At 35.0% G+C, this 21,493-nt stretch overlaps 2 protein-coding genes across 3 annotated transcripts in view; both read right to left on the bottom strand.

Moving 5' to 3' along the window:
• Nucleotides 1-89: 89 nt before the first annotated feature.
• On the bottom strand, nucleotides 90-7,203 carry LOC120346376 (cationic amino acid transporter 4-like). Of its 2 annotated transcripts, none has more exons than XM_078114994.1 (11): nucleotides 6,578-7,203; nucleotides 5,991-6,167; nucleotides 5,746-5,890; nucleotides 5,421-5,635; nucleotides 4,997-5,162; nucleotides 4,754-4,909; nucleotides 3,986-4,127; nucleotides 2,088-2,254; nucleotides 1,426-1,876; nucleotides 1,156-1,264; nucleotides 90-721 (listed from the first exon to the last, which is right to left on the bottom strand). In XM_078114994.1, the coding sequence occupies exons 2-11, from the start codon at nucleotides 6,112-6,114 to the stop codon at nucleotides 663-665; spliced, it is 1,734 nt and encodes a 577-aa protein (XP_077971120.1). In that variant the 5' UTR covers nucleotides 6,115-6,167; nucleotides 6,578-7,203; the 3' UTR covers nucleotides 90-662. The 2 variants fall into 2 exon arrangements, with proteins under 2 accessions (XP_077971120.1, XP_077971119.1); XM_078114993.1 differs by having other exon boundaries at nucleotides 6,583-7,202.
• Nucleotides 7,204-12,990: 5,787 nt separating this feature from the next.
• Nucleotides 12,991-21,493, bottom strand: part of LOC120346535 (uncharacterized) — a 66,688-nt gene continuing 58,185 nt past the window's right edge. Inside the window, exons 110-122 of the mRNA XM_078114947.1 lie at nucleotides 21,360-21,482; nucleotides 20,770-20,982; nucleotides 20,343-20,531; nucleotides 19,666-19,920; nucleotides 19,087-19,268; nucleotides 18,492-18,650; nucleotides 18,159-18,284; nucleotides 17,794-17,912; nucleotides 17,362-17,572; nucleotides 16,871-17,058; nucleotides 15,199-16,031; nucleotides 14,061-14,257; nucleotides 12,991-13,934 (exon numbers count right to left, since the gene is read on the bottom strand). Of these exons, the coding sequence (XP_077971073.1) occupies nucleotides 13,131-13,934; nucleotides 14,061-14,257; nucleotides 15,199-16,031; nucleotides 16,871-17,058; nucleotides 17,362-17,572; nucleotides 17,794-17,912; nucleotides 18,159-18,284; nucleotides 18,492-18,650; nucleotides 19,087-19,268; nucleotides 19,666-19,920; nucleotides 20,343-20,531; nucleotides 20,770-20,982; nucleotides 21,360-21,482 (3,599 nt within the window). The 3' untranslated portion in view covers nucleotides 12,991-13,130. The remainder of the gene's footprint in view (nucleotides 13,935-14,060; nucleotides 14,258-15,198; nucleotides 16,032-16,870; nucleotides 17,059-17,361; nucleotides 17,573-17,793; nucleotides 17,913-18,158; nucleotides 18,285-18,491; nucleotides 18,651-19,086; nucleotides 19,269-19,665; nucleotides 19,921-20,342; nucleotides 20,532-20,769; nucleotides 20,983-21,359; nucleotides 21,483-21,493) is intronic.

Here is a 21,493-nt window from a genome sequence, read left to right as displayed (position 1 = left end):
TAGGAGGAGGGTTGGTAGCATGAAAGTCATATTGGGGATGGCGAAATACGGTCGAAAGGTGGCAGATTAGGGATGGCGAAATAGGGACGAAAAGCCAAATTGGGGATGGCAAAATGTGGTCGAAGTAAGTACCACCAAAACAACTGCCAGAGTAGCCTAATTTGGACCAGAAGAATGTTAAATCTCTTATTTTCTGTCTACTGCCATTCTCTACGCAGCCCATGCCGTCAGGGACTGGATTAGCATTAGCAGATTAATGCTGTAATGGGCCACATACCGGTACTCACTACGGTACGTACCGGTAGGTGGTACTTATTACCGTATCCTGGCATATGCAGTTACATTCAGGCTACATGCTAAACTTAAGAACCCTAAAATGTTCGTACGGTACCGACAGTACCGATGTACGGTACGGTAACACTGACACCATGCCCTTCACTTTCTCAAACGTCGCCATCCCTAATCTGCCACCACAATTCGACCGCATTTTGCCATCCCCAATCTACCACCACGCTTCGACCGCATTTTGCCATATAGTATATATAGTCTAATTTATCTGGTATCACAACATAAATAATATAGGTATAAAAATACAAAAGTAATTCAAATGTTTCTCTGATGAATTTTAAACAAAATGATTCATCCATGCAAAACGCATATTATCATCTTCGCTTTCCTTCTGCACTGTGATTATATCCGTAACCAAAATATATTGCCAAACCTAAAATAGAAGTGAAAGTATTGAGTAAAGCAACTGAAAGTAGACTTGAAAAATTACATATTAATTGAATTCCCATTAAATGACTTAAATGCAAAGAGGCTTCTTTATTCAAGTTATGACTTGGAAATGGCTTGTTTGTTTGCCTCACAGCAACCGTAGATTAGTCATATACAAAATGAAGTTCAATCGTTACCTTGAAATAAACTTGCAATTACCGCCCTAGGCATATGACAAAACCTAAGCTATGGTATTCTTTGCAGTATACTGTAAGATTACAACAAAATCGCGAATCGAGAGCTTTCAGCTTACAGTAGAAACCTCGATGCTAGAAGTTACAAGCTATTGTTTGGAAGATAATAATTACATAAATATCGGTTACTAAAGATATTTAACGTGTTTGATATTCCTTAGTTACCCACTCCACTGAAACTTACCCAATATGCACCAAATTCCAAGTCTTAACCAAGTCATTGGCTGAAGTTTTAAAATAAGAATAATATTTATGATTGCACTGAGAAATGGGACAAACGGAACTCCAGGAACCTGTGTAAATTAAAATAATATAAACTGATGATAATAAATGACTGAATCATATTTGTGAGATATTGTATTGACATCGCATAAATTTTTTTTTTAATTTGAGCACATATTGTGATGTCGTCATTCTGTAGTCGAAAGAATTTTTTCCAATAGAAATAAAATACCTTGAAAGTTTTGATGCTTTCGTCTTGCTTGAATACGAGCAATAGCAGAATTGATACTGTCGCGATGGATGAAAATATGAAAATCAGAGCAATGTTCCACCACGAAGAGATGTAATCTTGAGTGAATATGCCGAGTGCAGATGTAACGGTAATAGCAAAAGTTGCCAATATTAGAAGATAATTTGGAACTTCTCCGGCTTCAAATTTCACTAGAGGTTGAAAAAGAAAACCAAATTTGCTAGATAAAATTTCGGCTTTCACACTACCGACTCCTTGATCAACATTTGGCCCAGTCTCCTCGAAGAGGGTTACTTCGGACTTAGAAGATAAACTCGAAGCACTTTGGGTCTTTGTCTCATCTTTCTCAGAAGTTTTTACCACATGCGACATCAGCGGAAATTTTTCCGATGCATCAGATTGGTTTTCATTAATGGTATATGTATCCATGAATCTGAAGAACAACAACAAAAATAAAATATTGTAAACAGCGTCTGCACTTATACTGATTTGCGATAGTGTACTTTTACCCATTATTAATAATATATTGAACATGCTATTTGCTAAATAATATGTTTACTCCAGTCATGTAGAATCATAAAAGCCTTACAATTAAACAAATACATTCATTTTTAACCGATTCATCATTATCAGAAACATGTTACCTCGTAATGGAATTTGGTTGATATCTAAGTTTTATGACGCAAATTGCGACGAAAGTGCACGCAATTAGTTGTCCAATTGAGACGAATTCTACAAGTGCATCAACTTCAAATGCAAAAGCAAATAGTACACATACTAGTCCGCAAGTCACGATAGAAAATATAGGAACCTGTAATAAAAATTTGTTCATTCAAAAGCTGTTTTTTACAGTATTGCCCAGAAGGGATCTTCTATAGTCATTATTAAATCCTTTGTCTTTCTGCGTCTAAAATGCAACTATACTTACTAAATTGTATGGAGATAGAAATTTTCATTGTGGATGGAGCCATATATATGATAAAAAATTCTGTTAAAAATTTGACATTGCAAATTGAGCAAATTTAGTTCTTACATTATGTAAAGCAGGGGTGTGTATTCTTTAATACCGGAGGGCCAGATACAAATACCTTGGTGAAACCGCGGGCCACATCTTTATTTAACATGCACCCTTTTGTAGTTGCACACAAATTCTAGTTATTGGTCTTATGACATGAATTGTTCGCTTTGCACTTTGCACAAGCTCGGTGTTAGCGCATTGTGAGGTCATAGTCATAGACAATAAATTGGACTCACATATATACAGGCTTTGCAAGGCAAAAGGATTGGACTTACTAGCACGTACCAGATTAAACTAAATTAAAAACTCGTTTCGCAGGCCGTACACCTTTTAAAATTGACACTTCTTCTTGTGTCAATTAACAATTTGTCCTTGTGGGCAGCAGGTTGCACACCCTGATTATAGCACATTCAGATTGAATGGCAGGTTTTGAATAACAGAATTTTTAGCCGTTACTCTGAAATAACAATTTGGTCAGAATTTTCGTTAGGACATAACACGGACACGCAAAAGACTATTATTTGAACAAAAACATGCAGATTGATTCAACTCGCAAAAACAGACAAGCTGGGAAAATTGGTCTTGGATGGAAAAAATAATAAAAAATGGTTATTGAACCCGGCTAAGTAGTAATTGAATTGACATGTTTGCACTATTTTTTTACGATGTTTTTTTTCGCCGAGCATCTTGACTTTTCTTTCATTCATTTTACCTAGTTTTTAGCATTCTTGCTTATTCACGGAATACCCCATTAGCCACCTAGCAGGCCGAATGTTAATTTTTTGTAATTTGTGGCGCACGGTTGGTTAGTTAACTGCCAAATCCTCGCCCATCAATGATACCATCACTCCGAAATTCGATATTTTAGACCTCGCGAATGTTCAATTCGAACCTTGAGTGTCGCTGCTAGACAGCTTTGGTTCCTTCGGCTTTTCTTTCCCAGTGAAATGTGTGTTTATTTTTATTCTTTTAATTTTGCATGCTATTTTTACTGGGTGGAAAAAATAAACTTGACCATGACTAATATTTAGTTTAGTATAACGCTCTCATCTCATCATAAAACACATTTAATAACGCCGGACGCAATATAAAACCATCTCCTCACAATCAGAATTGACAGCCACTCAGAAAATTAGCAGATCAAGTTAAATATACTTCTATCTCATGTTTTCATAGGCTGCAAGTCTGCAAACCTATACAGTACGTGATTTTTGATATTTCGACACCAGTAATAAATTTTTGGATTCTATCGGATAATATTCGAAAAATAGGCAAGTACTCAATTGTAAGGATTAAAATAATTGTGAAAATAATCATTAATATATCAACATGCATACATTTGCGGACCCAGAATTGAGTTGAAGAGGGGGAAAAGAGGCATTCAATATTCGTGACATTATAATATGGCATGATATTTAATTTAGCACAATGTGAAATATATATTGTAATGCCATATCGGGTTTATAGGAAATGCATTATACACTTATAATTTTATGATACATCACCATAAAAGTGTATTTGTACTTTTGTTTTCTCGTTGACTCTTGCAAATATTTCCATCAGTAACCCATCTCTGGACATTGCAAGAAAATACCTTGGTACGGTAAACAACGAAGTTAACATAGCTGTTGTCATGGCAGCGAGTGCACCGATCGAGACGATGTACCTGTTCAAAAACGTTGTAATTACATTTGAGTTATCGGGCGTGAACCTGTGTTTTGAGGATTATCGTATAATTATCAATAAAATAAATTAGGTTACGGCACGTGATTGTTTTTTTTTCTTTCATTTTATATTTCTTCCTATATGAGAATATTTAAACATGAATTTTTATACTTCGATTTTAAAAAATATACATATAGCCAGAAACACAATGCGCCACTGCACTGTAAAACAATTTTACCTTACCTTGAGGCAAATAACGTGACTATTGAAAATTATCCTAAATAGTACTAGAATGCAAGTTGTTTATAGGCTATATACGTAAATAATACAGACTTTTAGAATGCAATATCTACATGCTACAATATTATTTCAAATGACACATACATGCCCATTTTCAATGTGACAGAACGTGAATTTTGAGTTTTTTTATAACACATAAAAACTAAGGAAAAAATGACTGTCAGCAATTTTACGGTGACTTGCAGTAAAATTAGCGGCTATAATAACATTACATGTCGTTTAGTAATCAGGCATATTTTTAGAAGGCGAAATTTCACTAAATTTTTACAATAATTTTTTTAAATATTATAAGAAAATATAATGATATAATATAAGGAAAAAACGAACCTTGCCCAGTTCCATCCATATTGTATGTACGCATTAGGAAATGGAGCTAAATCGTAAATCATGTTGTAAGGAATCATATATGTAAGAGAAGCTGATGCACCAACATACGCTGTCGCAACTACCGACAACCCGATGAGAAGTGATAGTGGTATATCCCTGCGAAAAAAAAACAATATGGTCAAAGTAAAAAAAATAAAAACGTAAATACAAACAAAACCAGTGACATAATATTTTCACAATAACCTGTTCGGATTCAACGCTTCTTCTGTGGCGGTTCCAATGGCTTCGTATCCAGCATAGGCAAATATTAGGCTGGCAGCTCCGCTCATAGTCCCAGAAAATCCGTATGGGAAAAATCCGCCATCAACATCAGTCCAATTATTGGTATCACCCAGGTAAAAACCAGTACCTAGTTAGTTAAAGATAGAAATATTGTATATTTGTGAAGGATGTTTAATCATCAACATAAGATGCTACAATGACATATTAAAAGACTTCAAACAAGAGTTATGCATGCTGTGTTTCAAACTTCAGCCAAATAGGGTTTACATGGTGATGCAGTGACGGCAATTTTTATGTTTGAACAGGTTTAATTAATTTTGTAACGTAGACATAAAAACAACGAAATTCTCTTCTTGTGACACCCAACATCACACTAATCACTTACCAATTATGATAACCACAATGAGCAGATTAAGTCCAGCAAATCCTGTTGTTACCAACGAAGATATCTTGGCACCAGTTGCAAGAATTACTGTTATTATTATCAAAACAGCAATAGCAATGAGATCCGGATATCTTGCGAACATACCGCCATCGGCCATTGGAGCGTTTTGTAAAAGATAATTTTGAACAACATTTCCGAATGCGGCATCAAGATAACTGTGAATAAAGGACATAAATTCCGGTTGTTCAGTTGTTAATACGAGATTTAATTGCAGAATGGAAACAAAATGATATAAAACGAATAAAAAATTGAAGTTTCATCGTACCCACTCCATGCCTTTGCTACGGCGGATCCCACAACTATATGTTCAATGAGTACATTCCATCCAATGATAAAAGCCCAAAATTCTCCGATGCTAATATAAGTGAATTGATACGCCGAACCAGTTATGGGAATTCTGGCTCCGAATTCTGAAAAGAAAAGTAAACATTCGCAAATAAACTTGATTTGGCTGTAAAAACATATTGCCCACCTGGTGGAGAATGAGAAACTGCTACGTGGTTCACTTACCAGCATAACAAATAGCAGAGAGACCAGATGCCACCGCAGCTATTATGTAACTAATTATTACGGACGGACCTGCAACATTGTGGGCTATTGTACCCGTCATAACATATAATCCACTTCCAACCATCGAGCCGATAGCTAGAAATGTGAGGTCGACGAGATTGAGACATTTTTTCAAATCTAAATTGATATTGAAATGTATTAGAGTTAGAGATACACCGTGTGATAACATCTGATCACAATGGTACAGAAATATTGCTAAATATATGAATATTTGATAAATAAAATGACTAATTTGATAATCAGAATGACTAATTTGACGATGAGACTTACCCAAGAGAGTCGCGCGATTCACGATGCAATGTAATAATAAACTTACATTTCAAAGCAATGTTTTAGCAACTCAATCCTTCTAGATATTTGATTTTTAATCAAGTTTTCTACTTTTAACCGCCCAATGCAAAGATTGAGGTGAACCAAATGTGTTATCAATAAACGGAATTCAGGCGTAATATACATTGGCACTGTGGACGAAAAAAATGATATTTTACAAATTTTCCAATACAAAAAGAAATGTCGAAAAACTTCACCTCACCTGTTTGCAACAAGTCTTCAGTCAATGTCTTTTTTCGATTAATTGCCTTCCAGAAGGCAAAGCAAAGAGATGTTCCCATTTTATTTATAAAGATTTACTTTAGTTTGAATGGTAAGCATTATAGTCCGTGATAAATCATATACAAATAATGAGAGCGTATTCGAATTGACGACAGAGTGCTCGAAATATGTTTATTATCCAACACACCCCTGGTATTCCGAATACTTGACAATTTTCCACATTGTCACAGGTCGTGGGCGTGGAATGATTATATAAAAGAGAAATTTCAAAATATTATTCTGCTTCTTATACTTATCCATACTTCACAAACATATATATACCAAACATCTAACCACTGATATTACTTTTTGTTGTCCTAATTCCCGAAACCTCCTATACCTCATAAAACTCAACTTCACGGTGTTATCTGATGGCAAATAACTCCTAACATGTGCAAAACATAGTCAACTGGGAAGATCATTCGCCGAGTATAGGGATTCCGCGACTGAGAGAAGTTGCCTCTTCGCTATAATGACAATATGTCGTAACAAAGCTTCCTTTTGAATTAATCAAATGCAGAACTGTTTCCTGTAAATATTACACGCACCATACGCTCAGCACGTACAAGAGCGCATTGATCAAAATTATCGCGAACTTGTCATCTGAATGCTGTGGTAAATTATTTCTATCTCCTGGAACTAGATTCTTTACTTTTAAATCTACAATGCTATAATAATGATATATATTGAAATTAATAATGATATTAATTGATATATACATTGCGTGCAATGAAGGCATAGTAATTTGGCCTGCAATTGGATATTTGACTGGAGCCTATCAGTCAAAATGTATTTTATTATGAGCATTTTACTATCGGTTTTGTTTTCGTATACCTATCACTAAGCTTTCCTCGGTTCAGGTACGGGGTTTCCCGAACTCAACCCTAAACTTCTGTTCATTGGTACCATTTGAACAGTTTATAGGTTCTCTCGTGCACCCACAATTCTGATGTTTCGTCTTGCGTGCCTGCTTGGCAAAAAAGGGCACGTGAGCTGCTAAAGTAGACTTGGTGGTTACTATGGTTGTAGTTGTGGCTTTCTAGGGAGTTCTTATAATTATAATATAATAACTTTATTTCTTAAACGCAGATCTTCAAACTATTAACACCAAGTGGTGCATGTACCCCAGTGACACATGAGCTAGGCAGTGTTTCAACACGACATACCAAACCTAATATTTCAACAATATTGCTTCGCGAACATCCTCCGATAAAATTTCCTGCATTACGTTTCCCACTTCCGCCCGCGTTTAGTACTCAGCAAAAACCGTTATGCATTAGCTTGAACTTCCGAAACATGCCACAGAACTAACTAATTGGGAAGGAAACGTAACACGAACTTTTTCCGACTTAAAATTTTATGGAATAATTTTGGCGATGTGTGAAATTTACAGTTACATGATACGGTTGTAACATTTATCTCAGCGAGAAGGAAGCCGATAAAACGACTTGATATCATGGCAAACGACGTCATTTCCGGTCACCAATTCATGTTAACTGACCATCGAGCAATCCCCTCCCACAGGGTAGATTTACATATTTATCCGGGGGAGAAGAGAAGGGGGACAAAAGTCGATGAACCAACTTAATCATATGGCGAATCACGGCTTCTCTTTCGGTTACCTGTCCATTTCGGGTATGGGATCGGTTATCTAGTTATTTTGTACCCAGGAACCAGGTAGGCTATATACTTATAATAGCAGAAGCCCTAACCGATTAGCGTTTACGTGAAACACCCTACGGCGGCGAGTCCATCCACCCGCTACTATCTCGCACATAATTACCCCCCACGGGATTCGAACCCACGCAGGGTAATCAGAGATGCGGTGACAAGGGCATTTATAATGCTTAGCACGACACGCCACATAACCGAGCCGTGATTATTTCCCCAGGAATGCGTACGGTACCAGAGGTGTGATGGGCTGATGGCAAGCATCCCTAAAGCTTAACATGATGCAGCTTAAACCAATACCGCATATTTTGTTATAGTCTGGTAAGCGGACGAGACGAGCCATACGATTAAGCCGTGTTCCCACTGGATAAGTATATATGAAAACCATATCCTCATCAGGCAATGTATAAAAATCAAGGCGGGAGGTCAATCTAGGCCAGTGATTCTTAACCCTTTTTTGCATATTTTACCCCTTTATCAAACAAGATTACAATATTTACCCCCAATCGAGCCATTGATAATCATTTATTAAAAATTCGTCAAGCAAAGTATGAATAGCGAATTTCCTCTCAACATTCTACCCCTTCTTTTCCCCATCTTGGGGAGATTGCGGGGTAATTTCTATCTTATAAACTAGAACTTTTTTCAAACGAGTTCGAGCCAAAAACCGATATTAACAAAAAACTCAAGAATAAACAGAAAGGCTTGGTCAGGAACAACGACTAACATACCGGTCAGGAAGCTACATGAATTTACTTTCAGGAAAACAAAGAACAATCAAATTTAATGCGCGACGTATGCCCTTGTTTAGGGCAACCAGATTTTGGTGAAATAGCAAACAATGCGCTACGCATGTCAGTCAGGTTCGACATTAGGCCTCATCCGTGCTTTAGCTTCGATAGTAAGCAACGCAGAAAATCCGCACTTGCACAGGTAAGGCGTAGGGAAGGGAACAAGTAGCTTTAGGGCATTAGTACCCAGTCTTGGATAAGAACGTTGCATTTCAACCCAAAACTCCTCTAGGATGTAAGTGAAATTGATCTCTAGCGAAAGAATCGTTTATTGATTCTATAAATTCTTATTGATTACTTCAGAAACATCCTTTACTACACATACAAAGAGATTCCTTGCCAATCTCATCAAAATGTGGAATTCGGGAAAATATCGTTCGATTTCCTTTTGCAGCTTTTTTTAGATGGCAGATGAGATTTTGAGTCCTGCTGAGTTGTTTCAAAATAATCTCCATTTACATCCGTCAAGCGAAATAATGATGTAAAATTATCGTTTATTACTCGTTGGCTAGGTGTTGTTTTGATGGTGCAGGTTTCGCTGTACTGTTTGAAAAAGGTTTTCATGCACAGAACAAACTGGGAATATGAAGACCATCCCGAATAAGATACGTAAACCCAAAATCTAAATATTCTTGATATTTTTTTCCTGACACTCTTTTTCAACAAATTTCAGTGTGCTACTTTGTGACTAAATTCGATGTAATGGTTAAAATAACGAAGAAGTCGGCTTATAGTCCGGCAGATAAGGGGCTTTTTTGGGCCCAACCTTGTTTTCAGACATAAAGTTTTTTTTATTTGTGATTATTCATCTTGGGGTTATTGCCCATCATTTCTACATGGGTGTGGAGTTTGCAGCCTTGAGCAATTTTTTTTACGGCTCGATATTTGTATTAGTGTTTTTCATCAAATCTGTGCACCATGGCGCACAACCTGAAACATAACCTGTTACAATACTATGTTCAGGTTGTGCGCCATCTTGGTGCACAAACAACGGAAGCAGCAAATTTACTATGAAATACAAATCAATAACTTTTAGGTATTTTTTGAACCCAGCTTTGGGTCGCGACCCATATATATGGAAATACTGTTGTAACATACGCGTAAAATAAAGAGTACTATTTCAAAATACCCGCTCTTGTTGCAATTAACAATACAAGCCTGCTAATGCAGCCGGCAGTGGTTCAAGTGGATATACACCCTTGTTATGCAGCGGGATGATCACGACGATGCAGTGAAAGATAATGCTATCACGAGAACAAGAATGAGAAAATTGCTACATTTTATAGTATATCCATGGGGAAAAAATGTAGTTCATTCTTATGTTCCATGCCAATGCTTTTCAAACTACCAAAGACTTTCAACACTTTTGCTTCTTCTCTTCTATAAAAATACATTGTTATTATATATTCGCATTTCCATCTGTTTGTTCGTGCTCCCAGATAACCGATCAGTGGCCTCCAAGGGGGCTGGGGTGCCCTTTTAGGAAACCCTGTCATAAACTATAAGAGGCTACCGTGCTTTTCTTGCCTGTTGTCATGCTGTCCCTCGAATTCAGCTACAACAAAAAAATCACGAGAACGGGTTTTAGATTTCCTCATTATTCTCGACAATGAATGATATATATGCGGGTGGTAAAATGCCGAGTTATTCCAACAACATGATCATGTTTTGCAACTTACAACCAATATTTTATATGTAACTTTGCTTGACAGAGGCCCAAGGCCAAGAGATCTGAATACAAATATCAAAAATGTGAGGTGAAAAAGTTACACTACAACATAGCCAAATGTGCTGTATTTACGATAGATAACAGGTTTACCAAAAAGCATTACATGAAAAATGGTAAAATAAAGATCAATTTAGCAATATCTACTTAGCATTTGGTGAAATGCATCTGTTGATGATTTTATCTGTTTGTTTCGGAAGTTTCATGACAGAATTAATTGTGGTTGTTGGGGATGTTTCAAAAAAAAGGTTGAATGGAAAAAAGGTTTGACAAAATGTCAAGGTTTGAGAATAGTAAAAAAGTGGAAAAAATACTCCCATGTGTTCTTCATTTGATAACCACGCCACAGAACTTCTCCGATAAATATACGCAGCAATTGCGCGAGGCAGAAATGCCAAGATGGAATTTCATCGTATTGCAAACCAATATCAGCGATTCTCAGATATATTCGCGCATTCCCATCTGAACAGCGTGGAAAAGATTATACCTATCTACACACTTGAAAAACTATGTCAGATGAGCGTCATATTATTGAATATCAGTAAAGGAATAGTGCAATGGGAAAGTAACTTTCAGTAATATGCATCAAATAATCTTATTGCGGAATATATATTTAAAAACAATTCTTCGCGCCAACCGCAATCCGAAACTTTTTGTCTCTGGCTGAGCTTAGATACCAATTGGCACTCATGTAAACTGGTAAGAGGCACGCGATGGAGCAGATAATATGAGTATCCATCCCCCAGCTGTCATTTGAGTAGGTACTGCTGTTTTTATTGCAGATGATACTGATTTTTTTGTATTAAAGATTTACTGGCATCACCGATTTAAGTATGTCAAGTAATGGATATAAATAAACCATTTGAAAACCAACACGCAGTATTACAAAACTTACTTCCTACGGTTTGAATGAATAAAAAAGCTGAAACTAGTATTCTTTAAAACAGCATACAAATTCTATGGAATGAAATCATACACAAAAGCTCGTCAAAAACCTATAGCTCAATAAACAAGTGGAATTTGATGCATGTTCGCAAAAATGTGCGCGTTACTACGTACAACCGAAGCACGCAGGAAAATGTATGTGATGTACTAGTGATCAAAATGTTTGACTCAACTATGTTGGCATAACAGGTGCACATCTTGGTTTCGCATACGCATTTCTTCTATCTCCACAAGGATATATTAATTTGGCCAAAGTCAATGCTGCACCTGAAAGGTTCCGGTTATTCCAAAAGAAAACACGTTACACATCGTTAGATACCAGTGGATGGTTTTGCATGGCCTTGTTCGGAGTGAAAGACGAGGTCGAATATTCCAATCCATTTCAACTAATAAAATATTTCCTAAGTCCCTAAGCTTTAAGAAAGAAAACGAAATGCCCGCAGCAACACAAATGTAGTTTGACGAGCGCAAAAGAAAGTGGCTAGATGCTGTCGATGGATCTTGGCTTATATTAGTGAAATAAACTACCATTAATCTACTAAAAATGAATTTCTGACATTGTAAGGAGATGCAATGTTACTATGTATTCAAAACTAACCCATGTAGTTATGAAATAATTGTTTTTAACGAAAAGGTGCTCCCGAAGTATTCGTACCAAGATGGCGCACAACCTGAACATTGTATGTGTACCAGGTTAGGATTCAGGTTGTGCGTCATCTTGGTACGTATACTTGAAATCCATTTAAAAAAAATTGCTCAACATTATATACTCCACACCCACCTGGGTATCATTATTTATGTCATCGACATTTTATCTAAACAATAAAAAAAACTTTATGTCCCAAAACAATGTTAAGGCCCGATTCTGCCGGACTATTATTTGAAGGTGTTGTTTTCAATATCGGTTGAACCTACTGTTGATAATAGGCTAATACTGATTTCTCACAACATTGCAATAAAACAAGCAAACAGATGTGTTTTTTTTTTACCATTCTGAATCTCTTTTTCACAAAAACGAAATTTACCCCAGGTTAAGAAATGCTGAATTCTAGGCAACTCTTTTTTTTAACTCCAAATTGATAGAAGCCGCAATAAGAATTAATATTTATCCTCGCGTCAGGTCTTCTACCAGAACAATGAGTCATTGAGAGAAGGGAATGAAAAATATCCTAACTTGAAACTTATTAAGCTCCCCATATGTACAGTACCAACTGCATCATCCATACTAAAACAGCTAATATGTATTTTCATTGATAAGAACTGATTGAAACCATAATTTGGCACACAAACAAAAAATAACACAATAGGTGGAATTATAATATGCGAAAACAAATCAAACTATTAACTCGGTAAAATTCATAATCTATTGCGAAAACAAGATCCAATTCCCAATTTATTCAATAGGTACAAACTAAAAGCGATAATGCAAGCACAAATTGGAATGCCTAAACAGATATTCATAAGTAAGCTGAGTAATAACAAAACTGAAACTTGAGCAGATGTTTTTTCAGAACAATTTGTGGTATTGGAAACTATATAAATAGTCACTGATATGGCAAAGATAATTATTGAAGCAGCAAGTATAAAACGAGCAAGTGTGAAATGAAATGGTTTGTAATCATTGGGCAGATTATTTTCGAATGGATCATCTGGTGGATACGGACGATGAGTGATTACATTTGGACGATCATCAGATTTTTCAAAAACTTTAACAGAATCAATATCTGAGGCTAAGGACTGGGGTCGATTTATTACACCACAAGAAGGAAAAAGAAACGGATGCTCATGTTGAAGATTTGAAGACAATGAATGATGCTTTATATGAAACTCTGTCTTATAGATAGATTCTGTTGAAGCAGTAAAGTCACTTTCACTCATTTTTGGTTTTAATGTCACTTTTTCAAGATTAATTTCCTCTACCTCTGATTCTTGCATCATGTCAGATTCTGGATATGAAATCGAACTTGGTACACTGATTTGCGCTGAAGTAGATACCAAATGGCTTTGTCTAGTCTGATCAATAACTGAACTGCTGCATGCAAAAAGTTCATCTTTGCTCACATTCTCAGGTTCTGGGTACAAAAACTGACGCAAGCTTCGATTTTCACTCAAATAATTTGGTATGGCTCTGACTACCGGTTGGATCTCTTCATGGATGAGCTGAAATATCAAAATACTAGGATGTTGAAAGTAAAGCTTCCCAAACTCAATTCTATATATTCTCAAAATATTTATTCAGAATAAATTATCTAATTCTCATGTCTGATCATTTAAAAATTATATTACCTGTTTCAACTCAACAGGACCAGAGTTCACAGTTGTTGCGGATTTTTGATTAATGGAAGAAAGATGGAGTCTTGATGCAGAATGTCCCAAACTCATTCCTTCTTCCGATTTCTCATCTTCCATAACTTGCTTTTCCGATATCATATTGTGCATACAGCTCAGTAATATTTTCCATACTGAGTAGAGTGGTTTGGTACCTTGTAACGATAGCAAAAAAAAATAGTTCTGATCTTGAGAGTACATGTTTCTCAAAAGACAAAGAAAAATTTAATTGTTCAAACAATATACTAGGAGAATCATTCTCGCACTTGCATTGTAGGTGTAGCTCTGTCATATCCGAGAATTTGTCACACAAAGTATCAACAGTTTCAGATCACTTTAATTGGGTTCTTTTATAGCAGGGGTTCCCAAACTTTATTGGACGCAGGCCAAAATTAGAATCGGAAAGATGTTCGCGGGCCGGAAGAATGTAGCGCCCAAAAGTGGATTCACTTTCATTTGACATTTTTTTGAAACATGTTTGTTTGACTCATAATGGCGCTTAATGTTGTATTCCTTCAGAACTGGAATAGTTCGTTGGCAAAGAAGACAAATCTCTAAAGTTTGATATTTTTTAATGAAGAAATACGAACACCGCCATTTATCCAAGAAACGTTAGTTTTCTAAATCTAGTTTTTGTTTGATTTCTGACATCTTTAAGCTTTCCTATATGGCTGATAACTAAATTACTGCCTTATGTAATCCTAACACCGGTACCTATAATTGATATACTGGTATAATTGAATTGTTACGATAAACACGTGCTTGAACTCTGATAATGACATAAATTAGCGGTATCTAGATTGCAAAAAGGTAGGAATAAAATCTGTTGAACATTACTTCACGTAAGCTCGGCGGGCCATTTTAAATCGTTACACGGGCTGTCTTTCGCCTGCGGTTTGGGAACCCCTGTTTTATAGGATTGCCAGCGGACAGAACCCCTTATTGAATATCTAATGATGTACATATGTGTCAGTGAGGCTGATAAACTGGAAGTATCAAAATTTCTTTAATTTTGACAGACCAACTTTGTAATTCAAGTTTAAGTAATTTAACATCAAACAAGTTTACTAACTGTTGTCAATATATATTACCTTACCTTGCCAATAACTTATAGGATCCTCAACTCTCCTACTCCACTTTCCTGATAAAAACTTTCCAACAAGAGAAGTAACAATCAGCAAAATTACAGGGATTGAAAGCATAAGAAATCGAGTGATTTCAAAGTATTCCCCAACAAATTGCAGGACACTCGTTGTATCATCAGAAGCAAAATATAATGTAGAATCAGAAAGGCCATGTTGAAGTGCTTCTACTAGGAAACTTAGAAACACAGCAAGAATAACAAAGCACAATCTCTCCATTCGTGTTAGGTTTGTCACCACTGGATGAACTTGTTGACCACAATAGAATAGCCATGAAAGTGGATACTCTTGCAGAATCACAGATAAAATTTTTTGGATACCACTCTTAGGCCTAAGGTATTTTGATGAGGTATCAATAAGTTCAAAGGTTACAGGGTCACCATGTCTGAAATACTTTCCTGCTTGCTTATTACATGACCCCGAAGTGACACTACTCCACTCTTTTTTTATTCTGTTAACGGGATCCATCAAAACTAATTTATTGATGCTTATAACATGATTTTCCGAATCAAAACCAGATAAGAATATATTACTGATTTGTCTCAGTGGCCCCGGAAAATAATCATAGTGAATTGATGGAGCTTTGTCCATTGGTGATTCACTTGCTGTCATCGATAGTTCTGATAGAATTTTGGACAAGTTTTCAGAAGCATGTCCACTAGGAATTGGAAATTGAGATGATGATTTATTGATATTTGACTGTTTGTAGATACATACAACATCTATCTTCTCAACAAGATTAATATCAACTGGAATGTTAATGGCTAATGTGTCTGTGAAACCAGGCCTGAAACAAAATGACAAAGGATTGAATACAAAAATATAGGATTTACATATTCATCCCGATGGAGAGGAAAGTCAATACAACAGCTTAATCCTATGACGAACCACGGACTTTACAGTAACCAATGTCCCCTCACTTATCGTGTGTTTTCTTTATAACTTAAATACATTTATCCAAAGATGCCTTTTTTGTAAATTTCTCCTCGAGTTGTTTTTCTTTTTTATTCTATTATATAATTTTAGTAAAGTTGCGTTTGCTGCGAAGTTTTTCAATATTTCAAAAGTCAAAATATGTTCATCATAATGACTATTGCATAGTCAAGGTTTGTAGCAAATGTGGTTATTTTTTACACCAAACCAGTAACAGCGCTTTAGGTGTCGCTGCTTGAAGACCTAATAAGGTTCCTCGTAACTCTAGGCGGACAACTAACATTATTACGGTAGTATATTTATTTCCTGTACCAATTTTTTGTGCATTTGTTGTTTTTTGTGATGACGAATAAATGTTTGATTGATTGAACTCGTCCGGTTACTGGTCCAAGTGGGGTATGGGATTAGTTAGCGAGATAGCCTCTTGCACAAAACTATCCCAGCATGGTATTCCAACCTGCGAACTCTCGCAGGGTAATCAGAGGTACAGTGGCGAGCATATTCCTAAAGCATAGCACGATGCCCACTACACAACCATGATAATGAATGTGAACATAGTTAAGTGACGTGCAAACTATAAAACTGACAGAGTTTAATAAATATCATTATAAATTATTTTATACAAACAACAGCCTCATAAAATAGCAGAGATACCACAACAAAGCGTACACCTATGATCATTGCTCTGCTCACCTGAGTAAACCGTCATATGAATGTCGTAGCCATATAATAGGTGATATGCTGTCTTCTTTAGAATCAACGATACGCAGCAACAAATCTACATCGTGATTTCTCTTTTTCCATGATGTTGTGATACTGAGTTGGAATGTTCTTAGTTTCAAACTATCACAATTTCCCCCAGGAACCAACAATATATATCTCTGTAGATATGCATATCACTATAAAACTACATGCCAAATTGATTTAAATATATGCTGGTAAAGGTAGAAAATATCAAAAAAAAATGGAAACGTACTTTGCTATCACAACAAATTTTAAGGCAAATAAATGTTCAAATTGCAATCATACATACAAGTGCAAAGGTATATGCTGCAAAATGCATACCTTGCAAATACAGAAAGTTTTAAAAATTGATATAAGCAAATGTGATGTGATAAAATCGCTTAGAAGCAATGATAATTAACCAGATACAAATTTAAAATCTCAAAATACAAATTCGAAACCTTCCATCTATCTTTGACATCTGATTTATATGCTTGAAAGAAAGTAAAAAATAGCAACAAGTGCAGAACAGCAAAGAAGGCAGGAATGATCATAGTATCAGTAGTCTTAGTACTATCCAAAACACAATCAATTTCAGATCCAAAAACACCAAACTTTGTCACTATAGGCGACCTCATCAATGCAGTTACAGTGATATTCAGCCTGATGTATCTGGAAAAAATAAAGACATTTAAAAATTTGTATTTGTTTCCTAGTTTTCCAAATTGGCATCCATAGGAAAACAAGTTAAGCTAGTTAGTTATGTGAACAAATTGAATGAAGGATAATTACTAGTGAAGATGATGGAATCATACTTTCCAGTGAGACAAAAAATCATAGAGTTAGTATTGATGAACTTTAAATACTGGTAACTAAAACATAGAAAAGCCTACCTTGCTTGAACTGGTTGAAAACCATAGAAAAATTCTGCTCTATGTGACCGAATGAAAGCATGAAATGGTCCAACACTTGACCAAACCTCTCCATTAAGTGAAAAATGAACATTGAACATCTAAATTAATTTGTTAAAACTTAATTTTTTAAGGAACAAGGCAAGTACCATGAAAATGTTATCGATGTAGTGATTTGAAATGACATCAGCATGCAGAAACATTATTTAAATAGCAATTATACACTGAAAATGTAGTACGGATGAAGTGTTAATTTTTATTGTTTTAATATGTTTATCATTCATTCATTATGTACTTTACAAAAACATATAAATACAACTCAAGTTATAAAGAAGCTTATTCAGTACCTTAACATCATTAGCAAAATTATCAGAAGTATGAAGTTGAATGCTGGCAATAACATATTCATGTTGTAAATCCCAATCAACGACCCATCCTTTCCAATAGTAATAATGATATTCCATTTCTGGTTGCTGAAGAAATTGCAAACCTGTCTTATCTATGGTGTGTGAAGTGTGGTCGTAAGTTGATAAAATTTTATTTGCACTATGACCCTGATATATATGTGATCAATTATTAGTCAGAATTCAAGAAGCATAGAAAAATCTGTGAGTATCTTGCATAAGTTTGCTATGAAAATGAATAAACATATATATTTATTTAAAAAAAAATAAAGCTACTTCAATAGGCATCCAGTATGTGTCAAGATCATTGTCAAAAATATTCCACAGATCATGAGTTTCACCAGTTTCCTCCATGACAATTGGATGTAATTTGGTATTCACATCATCTTTTGATGATGGTTGTAACCATTGGCCATGATTTTCAATGAGAATGACCTAAATAAAAATGTAACAATAAAATAGTAGTAATCAAAAAAAACATTCACCCTCAAAGAAGATGAAACATTTTTAGCTCCTTTTTTGAGCTTGTGACATACTATAACAAACCATCACTAAAGCAATACCCTCAGAGGGACATGTAAACAAGTAATCATTAGTGAGTGTAATAACAAGTACCGTAATTACTAAATAATAACAAGCACAATGATTACCAGTACATTCACAGGATTAAAAGAAAAGACTGAATACAATTTATTTGTGTAGTTGAAATGTTAATCCAAATAATTATATTTAGTATATTTCTGCATCTTGTATTCTAGTAATAAATACTGGTATTTATACAAACATTAAATGAATATTAATTGTTAATTTTCAAAAAAATCCAATTTTCTTATAAATCATCAATTTAATCAGCATGCTTTCAGACATTCACCTCATCATCTCCACAATGTGATCCGACAACTGATTCAGCTTTAGATGATGACTTGACAGGAATTTCATAGAATGACCCACGGGATGTGGGTTGATGATTCAATCGACCAGTTCTTTCTAATGTACTGGGATATTCATTTATTGCTTCAAAAAAATCTTTTAAATTTGTTCCAGTATTTGGTTCTGAAAATATTGGTTAGGAAGTTACATAAAAGATATTGAATGTATGATTTTAATACTAATGTGGATATTGAACACAACCAGTAAAAAGTAATGTTTAATATTTCTAGGGTAATTAAAAATAAGAGAGTCTACCAATACCAGGCCACAATGAAATCGAATAAAAAGTAAAACAAAGTGTACAAGTACAATGTATGCAATAATCCCAATGAGAGGAGAGTTTTCTGAACATACAGAAAATGTCTGCAATTTGCTGTTATTCCGCTTGATTTCAAATGTTGTTCTCGAGTTTCAGCTTTTAAGTCCTTATACTCCAATTTGAAAAGTAAAATATTACTTTTCAATAGTTTGTTGTATTGCTCCTAAGATTGGGATGACAGCATAAAAATATAGAACTTACCGGAGCAATGTACATTAACAGGGAGTGGTTTCCATTTTCCCTCATTTGTACATGTTAGTTTAATAGAACTGGATGTTTTATCAATTCCAGGACTCAAATTTGTTATCCAGGCCCCTTTTGCATCTTGTTCTTTCGCAATGAAATATCCTGGCAGACATCGATACTCAATTTGTGAATTTTGAGAATAATTACCATCTCCTGATAAATCAATTCTTACAGAATTTGGTAAAATTCCTGGATTAGCACATTGAATTTCTGAAATCATAAACAATTTATGTATAAAATTCATAGCAAAATCGTATCTAAGCAATATTACAAATGAGATTTGATTACATTGTCTTGAATTACACATAGGAATAATATATTTGTATCAGATAATTAAACTTTATCATAAAGCTAACTTCTTGTTCACTGGCTGACAAAAAATAATAATATGTGTAAACACTGCAGGGAAAACCAAGAAATCATGAATGAAATGCCACAGTAACTTTAGATCACAATGTTATTATAGTCTCTGCTAAGGCATAGATGATATTGAATACAGTGATGGGTTAAATAATCCAAATATTACGTTATAGATTTTCAACAAAACAATAAAGATAGCTATTAAACAAACATGGTATGGCTTGACATTTAACTACAAGAATAACAAAAAGATTAAATTTTCTATAGCATACCAATACATTTGAAAGTCGGTGAAGGCTTCCATGTTGTGTCATAAGAACATTGGGATGTGATAGATGATTTACCAGGTTTTATAAAGTATCCCTCTCTACATTCATAGGTAACTTTATCTCGATAATTAGTTAAACCATTCCAAAATCTTATTGTGCCAGGATGTTCTGGGGGTTTGGGACAAATAACATCTGAACATGTAAGAAATCAAATAATTAATATAATAATATTCACAGTATGAACTTTCATCATAGAGAATGAAAAAGTCTTAGAAGTAAAGAAGAAGGATGTAATCTATTCAAAAACATCTGATTGGATCTAAATTGAGGAGATACATACTCCTCTGTAGGATAACAAAGCTTCTGCTTATATGATTGTCAAACAGTGTTTACTGGTAATCTTGATTCAAATTCCAGGTTATCAACTTACCCACACAAGTATGCATTGTTAAATTATTGGACCATTTTCCATTCACCAAACATTTTGATTTGTCTTCAAGTGAATCCATTCCTTCTAAAACATAGCCATGAGCACATGTTACTGTAGATTCATCTTCGAAAAAGAAATTGCGCTCTCTGTTGGTCCAGTGGCCACCAGAAATATAACCTCTTGCAGGGGGTATTGGAACAGAACATTGCACTCCTAAATTGTAATGAATATAAACAAAAAAGTTCCACATATAGTAAACTGTAGATTTACAATTATCAAATTTGTAAAAGACGAGCATGCATCATTATCTTTTCTGTTCATAAAGCACAAAATATTTTCTCAATAATTTTCCCGGTTCAACTGTAGATCGCTCGAACATGGATCCCAAAACTTTAAATGAAATTGCAAAAACAACAATAGAAATTAAGTCTATAAAAAAATGTAAGAGTTCACAATGTATAATATTGAAATGTAACCAGTTGTTTGTTGCATCTTAAGAGTTTTAAGGAAATAAAATAGGTTATCAATATGTTTTCAGTTTGTTCAGATCTGCAACACATCAGAAAAGTAGTTAAATTGATGCCACATACTTTCACATTTTATTGTACTCGGATGTGGCGTCCATGCAAGTTGAATAGTACATTTTGAAACAAAAGTAGTAACAGGAGGCCACTTTACTATGAAACCACCATTTCCCAGATCCACTACATATCCTGAAATACAA

This window comes from Styela clava, chromosome 8 (genome assembly GCF_964204865.1).
Source record: "Styela clava chromosome 8, kaStyClav1.hap1.2, whole genome shotgun sequence".
Taxonomy (NCBI): domain Eukaryota; kingdom Metazoa; phylum Chordata; class Ascidiacea; order Stolidobranchia; family Styelidae; genus Styela; species Styela clava.
This window is presented reverse-complemented; position numbering and strand designations above follow the sequence as displayed.